This window comes from Sarcophilus harrisii, chromosome 2, assembly GCF_902635505.1.
Source record: "Sarcophilus harrisii chromosome 2, mSarHar1.11, whole genome shotgun sequence".
NCBI classification, from domain to species: domain Eukaryota; kingdom Metazoa; phylum Chordata; class Mammalia; order Dasyuromorphia; family Dasyuridae; genus Sarcophilus; species Sarcophilus harrisii.
In genome coordinates, this window is record NC_045427.1 from 130,013,675 (window position 1) to 130,024,610 (window position 10,936).

Genomic DNA, 10,936 nt, shown 5'->3' on the forward strand with positions numbered 1-10,936 from the left:
ACGGTGCTTCTGACTTTCTGAACTTCAATACTTTGTTGGGTACATCTTCTAGCTCTGCCTCACACCTTCTCCTATCATCTTTTACCTATTCCTTGCTTTTGAGCTCCCCTTTATATGTTGTCATCTTCTCACCCCCACTAAAATGTGAGCTTATATTTGTAAAATTTGTATTTTGCTTGTATTTATCTCATTAGAACAATTCTTGGCACATAGTAAATACTTCTTAAACGCTTATTGCCTACTTACCAGTTTCTGTTTTTTGTATCTTACACTTTTATTAGAAAAAGCTACTTCAGTAGTTTTTCATAGTTAATTAGTTCCCTTCTAATTCTAACTGCATTGCTTTTGTTTGTGGGGAAAACGTCTAATAATAATAGAATTTTTAAAAATTTCCTGTGCTCCTTTCTTTTGTTTGGTGAAAAATTCACTTCCTAGCCATAATTGTGAATATATCCCTTTCCCTTCTCTAATTTATGATAGAACCTTTTATAGCTAGATTATATATCCATTTAGTATATTATTTATGAAATGATGACCTAAACCTAATTTCTGTCAGAATGCTTTCCAGTTTTCCCAACACCTTTTTGTTAAATAATGAACTTTTATCCTATTAGTTAGTGTCTTGATTTTATTATACTATCCAATTGTTTTGGTATGTTGTCTGCCTAATCTGTTCCACTGGTCAGCCTTTTTTTTTTTTTTTTTAAACCAAAACTGGTAGTTGTCATGATCACTACTTTGTGACATAGATTGAGAAATGATACTACTAAACTCCTCCCCTCTGTCCAAAAGTTCTTTTTGTTCCAGAAGAATTTGTTATTCTATCCAGTTTTGTAAAGTAACTTTTTGGGGTGTAGTTTAATTAATGTATTGTCATTTTTATTATGTTGGAATGACCCAAACATAAACAATATCTCTTCATTCATTCAAGTCTCTAATTTTGTAAACAGTGTTTTGTCATTGTATTTTTATAATGTGTGTCTTGGTTAAGTGCAGAAACAGATAATTATACATTCTAGTTATTTTGAAATGGATTTCTCTTCATCTTTTCATACAGTTTGCATGATAGTATGCACAAAGTTTGATTTGTGAGGGCTTGTTTTAACTAGTAATTTTTCAGTTCTTTAAGATTCTTTAAATTATATTGCCTACCAAAAAAGTAATGATTGTGTTTGTTCTTTGCTTATCAATTTCCTTTTCTTGTCTTATTGCTATATTAGCATTTCAAAATGTTTGTGTTTCTCTCCAAACTGAGTCAACCTCTTTCTTCTCAAATTTTTCCCTTCTGCCTCCAACCCCTGCACTGGGAACTATAATCAAATCAGCACTATCCCCTGCTTCATTTGACTGCATTGCTATTCTACTTGCATCTTCCCGCCCCATATTTTGTCTTTCCTTTTTCATATGTAACTTCTTTTGAGAATAAAGATTGTGTCTCTTGTATTTTCATCCCTAATACTTAGCATAATGCCTTGTCCATAGTGCTCATTAAATTCATTTTCCCTTCATTTCAGTTTGTTTTTTCTTTATACTATTTAAACATATTTTTATTTCATTTTAAAAGGATTGTTTGTATGTGATGCTAAAATCATGTTTGAAGATGTCAAGTTTTTTCCTCCCCATGGACACTTTTCCCGAGCTTTATAATGGAAGCCAATGACAGTTTGACTGGATTTACCAAAATTTTGTTTAAAGACTGAATAGCATCAGGAATACATTTTTAAAATTGAAGTCTACCAACTACCCAAGTTATATAGAAATTTTTCATCTTTTTTCCAATCTCCAGAAATTGAATTTCCTGGAATAGGGTGATAAATTGTATCTACTTGGAACTCCTACATAATTGAATTATGGTTACCATCTCTGCAGTTACTTCAGATCTTCATAGCATAGTAGAACTTAGAATGGTTCTCTGACATCTTTCATTTTACTGTTGTGGAAGCCGAGTTCTAGAAAAGTGGTAACTTATTTCAAAGTCAAATAATACCAGTCAATTCAAGAATCATCAATTGGGTATGAGGAAAAGGTAATGTTTACAAAAACCCATATCTCTATGTTCATTAAGATTTAGTTTAATGGGAGATAAGTTACACTGTATATTCATTAGTAGGGCAAAGCCAAGTGCTATGGGTAAAGTCCCTTCATGAACCTATATCTTTTGCTCCAATAAGCAGTTTTGCAAATTTATACTTTCAATTAGTCCAGCACTTAACAGAGTAGTTGATATATATAGTAGTGTTTTTTTTTTAATCTCTATAATAAAACACATCCATTTTTCAGACTCTCATGCCCATCATTTCTAAAGACAAGAATGAATGTTATGGACCTGTTTACACTTTGACTTAGCTCACAGTGTGAGCATTTTCTTCCTTCTAGTTTACCCTACCACCCCTCTCCTGCCCTCCCCAGTGGCACCTCCATGCTCTCTTTTCCCAAACGTGTTATTTGGGGCTCAGAACAGTGTTATTTAGATATGCCATGTTGAAAGATGTTTCATCATTGTTCCCAAAATATCAAAATGACTGTGAAGAGGTAATGATCTATTTAGACCTCTCATGCACATAATTTCATACTCTAGTTGCACTGATCAGGAGTACCCACCTCATACTGTTTATGAAATGTTTATTGACCGTCTAGTTGCAAACACCTCCAATTCAAGAGAGTGTAATTTATCAGTATAAATCCAATACTGTTCTTAGAAGAGCACTTCAAAAAGCATATTTTAGACAAAAAGATAACACCATCAAAAAGCTGATGCTTCCATTTCCACATATTTATTATTCCCCTATAACAGCTTTATTTTCTCTTTCCATTAAGTCACTAGTGATCTTATTAGCAGTTGAAGGATTTTTTTCCTCTAAAACAGGGGAGTATCTCGAGTATCCTTAGCTTCTTGACTAAACTCATCATTTCTCAACTTTCATGGTTGGTTTCTTTTGTTGTTTCCTTTTCATTGCTAAACTGTCGCTTCAAAACTGTGGGTATCCTTAGGTGTTCAATGCATTGTTCATTCTTAATCCTTATTAAAGGAGTTCATCCTTTCTAGTGGCTTTATTTATTGTTTTTATGACAGTAACTTTCAATCTGTTTTTCTGTTGCACCCAAGGTCTTGTCTTATATCAGCTGCCAACAAATATTAGGCACTTTAAACTCAGGGTTATAAAAAATTAAAATCATAGCCTCCAAATCTTCATCCACCCAGTCTTGAAAGCTAAGGTTTGGTTTTTTTGTCTTAATTCCCCACATCAGTCTTAAAGCCCTGTCTATTTATCAGTCCTGACTTTTCAGTTCCTCTTGCTACGTCCTACTTCGGATATTTTATTTTATTTTAGATTGAGTTACTACAAAAACCTCTTAGATGACCTCTGTGTTTTTTTGCTCTTCAATTCCTAAAGTATAGTAATCTGACAGACTAAGCTTCATTAAACTATATTCATTGTCACCCTATTCAGATTACTAATTGCTCCTTGTTTACTACTCTACCCAAGGTAGCCTGTGGCTTTGCTTTTATAGCAGACAAAGCCTTTATTTCACCTTTCTTCTGCAATTGAAACCTACAATTAACCCTCTTTTTTTTCTGACTTGTCATCCGAATAACACTATGATAGAGATGAGATTGCTATTCACTCAAACTGACACTATCCCAGAGTTCAGCAGTTAGTGATACCTTTTGAACTTTCTAGGAGGAAAAAAAAGCCAGTATAAGCTGGAATCTCAAGAAAGGTTGAGTTGGGCTCCTGATATTTAGGTACTGACTCCTGCTCCTTCCTTGTCTCTACTAGTCTTGGGTATAGACAGTAGGAATTGGCATCTAAGTCCTCCACTTCATTCCCACCTCTAAGCCAGGAATGGATAGAACATGCAGTGACACTGTAGAGCAAGAGTATTCTTAACCTGGGGTTTTTGAAATTGTTTTTGTCTTTTTTAACATTCTAAAGACTAAAGATTTAAGAATTTAAAGATTTAAATTTAAGAATTTAAGATTTAAATCTAAAGATTTAAGAAAACAGGTCAATATAGTAACATAGTTTTCAAAAGACATTCCACCTACTCTAGCAAGGACTCAACTGTTTGACAAAAAATACTAGGGAAAAACTGGAAAGTGAGCCTGAAATTAAATTTTTAAAATTTAATTAAAATTGAGTCTCACAGCATATACCAAGTTCCAGAAGGATATGTGACCTAGCTATGAAGACTTTTAGACAAAGGATTAAGTAATGAAATATATATTGTAACTGTTGTTAGGCAGAGTTTATAATGACCAAAGGATAGATAAGATTATAGGAGATAAGATAAACAATTTTGAAAAATTATTGCACAAAATTAATAGTTAAAATTATAAGAACAAGAGCTAGTCCCCAAGTGAAAGATGAACAAAGGATGAATAGGCAAATTCAAACTGCCAATTCCGCAAGTTGGAACAACTGAGATTCTATCTCATAACCATCTGGTTGACCAAAAAAAAAAAATTGAAATGACTGGAAAAATAAGCATATTAATACATTGGTAGAGCTAATTTTTTTTGGAAAAGCTTTATTGGAAAGCTATTTGGAACTGAAATCACCAAATTGTGCATACCTTTTGATCCACAAATCCTGTACCACAGAAGAAACAAAAAGAAAGATAACAATGTTCTTACAGCAGCTTTTTTAAAATAATTTTAAGCTCTAAGGTGTTACTTTGTAAAGAAAGATAATTAGATGTCTTTATAGCAGCTTTTTTTAAATAGTTGCAAGCTTTAAGATGTTACTTTGTAAAAAATCAATTGGGGATTATATGAATATGATGGAATACTATGGTAGTGTAAGAAATTGCAAAAAGGATACTTTCAGAAAAACAGCCAAAAGACTTTTATAAATAGTTGCAGAATGAATCTTTCATTGGTCTTTACTTCCCAGAGTTATCTTTATGATGGCATTGTACATTTTTTTTTTGCTCTTTCATTTCATTCTGCATAACTTTATTACAAATATTCCCAGATTTCTCTGAAACTTAAGGGTATTCCATCACACTCACAGAACATAATTTGTTACAGAAACATGAGAACAATTTCTGCCAGTGGCAACATTGTAAAGGTGGCCCTGAAAGTCTGAAGAACTCTGATCAATGCAGTGACCAAGCATTATTCTAGAGGAAGTGTGTTAATCATCTCCTGATGGAGAAATTGATACAGAATTAGGTATGCACTTTTTGAACATGGCCACAATGGGAACTTGTTTTGCTTGACTATGCATAATTGTCCTAATGGGTTTTGTTTTTCTTTTTCTTGATAAAGAAGATAAGGATAGGAGATTCACCCTACCTTCCCTCCTCCACAAGAGGAGAATAGAAACTCACAAGGAATAATAGAGAAGTGTAGAACAGTTTTAAATTTGGATGTTGCATTTGTTATATTCTTTTTTTAAAAAGCTAGTTGTTCATAGGGGAGATTCAATTTTTTATACAGTTCTCTCCTTTTCTACAATGTATGTGGAAATGCTCATTGTGGGGGCGTTTAAGTTCAGAATTTTTTTTAAAAAATTAAAAATATTGGTATGACCTGATACAGAGTGAAGTGTGCAGAACCCAGAGAAGAATTTATACAACATTGTAAGGAAAAACAACTTTGAAAGACTCTCTCATCAATGCAATGACCAACCATGATTCCAGAGGACCAGTGATGAAACACGTTGCCTATCTCCTGACAGAGGTCAACTTAAGGTGCAGAATGAGACCTATTTTCAGGCATGGCCAATGTGAAGATTTGTTTGCTTATTTGATACAAGGATTTTATTTCTATAATATATATATCTAAATATAATTTTTAAAAGAATTTTGGACTGAGGGAATGGGGAATATATTGAAATGCTTCTCTGATTTGGTGTTGGTTAAGTTGAGAATATTTAAGAGAAAGAATGAAAAGGGCCAAATGGAATGTTGTAGAAAAGGGAATTTGGACTGCCGATTTTGGAACATGTTTTTGTCTTTTTTTTTTGCATCCCTAACATTTATTACAGAATCTAGTAAAATAGTAAGCACTTGATAATGCTTGTTGACTGTTTTACTGCCTTCTCCCTTTGAAGTCAGAAAAAGTGTTTTTATATTTGATGCATAAGGATCTGTGAAACAAACTGGAAAAAGTTAAAAGGTGAGGAAGGTTTTCCTTGTCAGAACTGTTTTAGTTTATTTTGTAAAGAAACATTATAAAGAGAATTTTTGAGTATATTCTGGAGAGCTTTATTTACCCTCATTGAAGAGAGGAAAGCAAAAGAATTAGCATAACTACCTTCTTTAAGAGATCGTATATAACTTGAGGAGAAATAGAAAGATTATTGAGAGACTGTAACCATTAATTCGGGTGAATGGTATGTAAGTCATCTGTTATATACAAGTTTTGAGGTAACAGTAGCTTTGATTTTCTCGTATTTTATATAATTAATTGTATGTGTATAATATCCCTTCTGTCAACTCTTCTAACACAGTGCTCTTCTCATAAGCTCAGTCTCTAAAGGATGGCTTGGCTTCTCTTAGTAATTTATTATAAGTGGCTGTTACTACTACTACTATAGCTCATGAGTCCCCACTATTCTGCTTCCAGTTAACAGTTAGCCAGTAGACTTAATAGTTAGCTTTTTGCAAAAGCATTTACTAAGATGAAAAATTAACTGTTGGTACAAAATAATGATTTCAGAAGCCTATGGCATACTGTCCCATAGATACGGACAGCGTCCTTGGAAAAAGCAATTTCCAACTTGAGTATATAATCAAAGTGTGGAACACATGTAGGATACATACATACATACCAATTTCTGGTTCTAGAAGTCTTTTCCTGTGTCTATAGCCATCACTATTCTCTAATATATGCTCAGACACCTTGAAACTACCCTTTTCCTCAAATGGCTGTCCCTTCATATCCATGTATGTCTTTAGCCTTAGTCTTCTGCTGTATGATAGCTCCAATAATTTAGCTGGGAGAGTAGGAAGAAGTGAGGCAAAAAAAAGATCTTTTTCTCTCCATCCCTTCTATCACCAATTTTTTCCTTTTTCGTGACATATTCCCTCCTTGGGTTCCAATTCTCCCTTCACCCCTAGCTCCAACTTTTAACTGCCAAACTATTAAGTTTCCCTTAGTTACTTAAGGCTCCTCTCAAAGACTGACCAACTATTTTGGTTAACCAGTCACTGTTCTCTTCCAGATTCAATCAAAGAGGTTCATATTTCCTTGAGGATTCACAGGGTTTAGATTCATCTGTGTAATTGTAGTGTATGGTATAGTAGAAAAATTCCTTAACACTTATTTTACATTTTGTGATTATAAGAACTTCTATGGTTATCTTATTTGAAATGGGTAATTCAGCTACCTCTTTTACATATGGATTACTTTTAATGTTGATTTCATTATTCTTTCAATAACTTTGATAGTTATTCAGTCATAGATTAAGGGATTTAATATAAAGATCAATATCACTACTATGTTTGGGACATAGTAGTTACTCAGTACTTGATTGATAAGTTAGGAAAGGAGGTTTTTCTAGTTTATTTCGTAAATAATACTTATAGAAATGAGGTGGAAGTTTGAGCCAGCTTATTAATGAACAAGGTGGAAATTTTATTAATAAAAATATACAATGCTTCTGGAATACTTGAGTCATGGATAAGAAAAAATATGGAAATGAGTCAAGTAACAGACTAAAGGATGACCTACAAGTAAAATTGGTAAGCCATGTAATTTTGTTTCACAAGGAGAGGTTGTCCTTCTAAACACTGATAGCTCTGCACGTGCATACATAAGGTACTAGACATAGTGGAGAAGAACTCTTGAGTCTTCATTCATTAGAAGGAGTAATTTCTAAGCTCTGTGCCCCTTAAGACTGGTCTAGTTTGTCTAGAAAAGGCAGAGAAACTGTCCCTGAGGACTTTATGTCCAAAGGATGGTTTTGGACATGACTTTTCAATCACCTAAGGCACAAAAATGCCATTCCCCAAAGAGTTGGTGCCTCTTAGACTTAGTGGATCTCCCATTGCCAAACAAGCCAACACACTTCTGAAGAGGCATTTCTGTATGGAAGGGGAGCTGTGTCTACCTGAACCAGTGCTGTATCTTTACTGAGTTTCATTTCTAAACTATTGTTAAATAAACTGCTTTTTTAAAAAGTGTTGGATAGTCTAGTGTCTCATTTCATTCCATTTCTAACCCTGAACCCTAGAACCAACCTGAGGCTGGTCTTACAAAACCTTACAAAATGACATTATTTGACAATATTTGCAACAATCTGTCCTAAATTTGCTGCTTTTCTGTTGAGGAAGAAATGCAAACAAGAGTCAAGCGATAGAGAAAAATATGATTGAACAGTCATAAGAGACTAAGAAGGTAGTAGCTATATTCTAATACAGGAAGATACCTGTGTCCTTCCCAGAATTCTTTTATAAAGTCATAGAAGCACTTGGGAATGGTTTTGTTAGATTTTTATGAGTTTAAAAGAAAAAGGGAAAGAGAAGGAAAAAGGAATACAATGAGAGAAGATAAGGAAAATAAGCTTATGTAATTGGAGTGGATAAGAATAACATACCACTAGGAAGCAGGAGTAGGGGGATCAGTTGAGTTAAAGAATAGATTAAAGGAGGGATTTTTTGTTCAATTGTTTCAATTGTGTTCAACAGTACATGACTATTTGAGGTTTTCTTGGCAAAGATAGTTGACTGGTTTACAGTTTTTCTCAAAAGCTCATTTTACCTATGAGGAAACTGATACAAAGTGATTTACCCAAGGTCATGGGTAATAAGTGTCAAATTAGTAGATTTGAATGGAGGTCTTCCTGACTCCAGGCCCAGTGCTTTATCCTGCTCTAACTGGGGGATTAGGAGCAAAACAGTCATTTGACTAAGGAGAGTTTACTTCAAAAAAGAGTTTAAAATAAACAGATAAAAATCTGCATTTGAGTGCAGGATCACAAAAAGAGGAGAAAGGAGGAAAAGCAGGTTGTACCAAATCAAGAGTACTAAAGCTGAGCACATTTCTCTCTAAAGAGGAAGAACAAAAAAAGCCAAAACAAAAACTACAAGAGAAAAAACGGAGAAAAACACTTCAGGATTTCAGGACTTCGGGATTTGTATTCTATCTACTGCGCCACCTAGCTGCCCCTCTTGATTTTTATTTTAAATAAGATATAGTGAACCTCTGGAGATTATGTAATTATATAGGAATAGGAAATAAGGAAATATTTATTTACCTGCTATTTGCTAAGCACTGTCCAGTTAACCAATTGATCCTTACAACTATGGTAGGTAACAAAAACTAAATGACTTATCTGGGGTCATACAGATAGTGTATGTGCCTTAAGATCTGAACTGGTTTTCCTGACTATACCCCCAATTGCCTAAAAAAAATGTAAGAGAATATATGCATTTTTCAGCTATGGATAATGCCTTATAAAAAGCTAACCATGTGTTCCAAATCACTATTGGTCAGAGAAATGCAAATTAAGACATCTCTGAGATACCACTACACACCTGAAAGATTGGCTAAGATGACAAGAAAAAATGATGATGAATGTTGGAAAGTTCGTAGGAAAACTGGGATACTTATGCATTGTTGGTGGAATTGTGAACGAATCCAGCCATTCTGTAGAGCAATCTGGAACTATGCCCAAAAAGTTCTCAAACTGCATACCCTTTGATCCAACAGTATTACTACTGGGCTAACACTTTTACTATTGACAAATAATCTTTTGCTCCCAGCATTTTCTCCTACTTCTCCTTGAAATGGTTCACGGCAGCCCCAAAGGGACCCAAGCATTTCCTGCCTTCCACCCTGGATGCACCCGGTTTTTAGCCTGCTCCCGGATCTGGGCTTCAATCTTTGGACCAAACTGCCCTTCACCGGAGAACGGACAACGCTGGGAAACCCTTTAGATGCCCTGCCATCCCCCAAATCCCACACCTCCCGCCTCACCTCTGGCAAACCCCAAATCTCTGACCCTTGCCGCTGAACAGTTAAGAGATCAGCCCCTTTTCCCATGCCTTTTAGAGGTGACTGCTTGAGGGGGATGAAAACCCCTGAACTTGGAAAATCTGGAAGGAGAAAATCTTCAATCCTGTCTCAATAACACTTTGCCTTTTTCCTTTAATTTAAGTTCCAACTGCTTGAGGGGAATATCAGGAAAGATTCCAATCTTTGATTCCCAACCCCTACTTTAAATTACCCTTTGACTCACAAATCTTGGTCCTTTGAATTCCAATAGAAGGTCGGACCTATACCCCCGGATCTAGCCAACTTTGGGCACCCCCGCCCAAATAAGTCTCCGACAAAGGACCACACTGGGAACCCCTCTTTGCAAATTCCAAAATGTTTCCTGAGGGCCTCTGTCCCATGCCCCTTTATCTCTCCTTCACCTATCTCCTACTTCAAACTCAATAATAAACCTCTTTTAATCAGCTCTCTGGGCTTAAATCTTTAATGGGAATCCGGCCCTTCTGACCTCATACCGCCCTTCCTTTGGCTTGAATCAAGGGTTGCAGAACTCGACTTCCTGTACCCCAAACCTGCCACTAATAACTAAATCCTTTACATTTTGGTCCCCAAATTGACCTCAACAAATTAGTCTACACCTCAACATTCGGTTCCCGACCTCAACACTCTTAGGACAGAGGCCAAAAACCTTTTGAAACCGCAATTCCTCAAATTTGCCAAAAACTCCCACAGACGCCCAACCCGACCCGGGCGGGGCATCCACCAAAGATTAGGAAAAAAAAATCTTTTTGTCCAGGTTCCAGATTGCTTGGTAAAATAGGCCTTTTCACCTGAAAGTCAAATAGGGTAGAGGAGCAAATATTCTCCCCACTATCTTTAAAGATGAAAAAGAACACAATTCTTCCCAAAAAAATATTGCCCTGAACAGCTCAAAACCCAGATTGGTTTGGTCCCCAAAAACGTTGAGGTTGGTTTTCCTTATCTAGC

At 35.3% G+C, this 10,936-nt stretch overlaps 1 protein-coding gene across 1 annotated transcript in view; it reads left to right on the forward strand.

Annotated features, from left to right (window-relative positions):
* Positions 1-8,136, forward strand: part of FNTA (farnesyltransferase, CAAX box, alpha) — a 39,434-nt gene extending 31,298 nt beyond the window's left edge. The window contains exon 9 of the mRNA XM_031950796.1: positions 5,549-8,136. Within this exon, the coding sequence (XP_031806656.1) occupies positions 5,549-5,593 (45 nt within the window). The 3' untranslated portion in view covers positions 5,594-8,136. The remainder of the gene's footprint in view (positions 1-5,548) is intronic.
* The last annotated feature ends 2,800 nt before the right edge of the window (positions 8,137-10,936 follow it).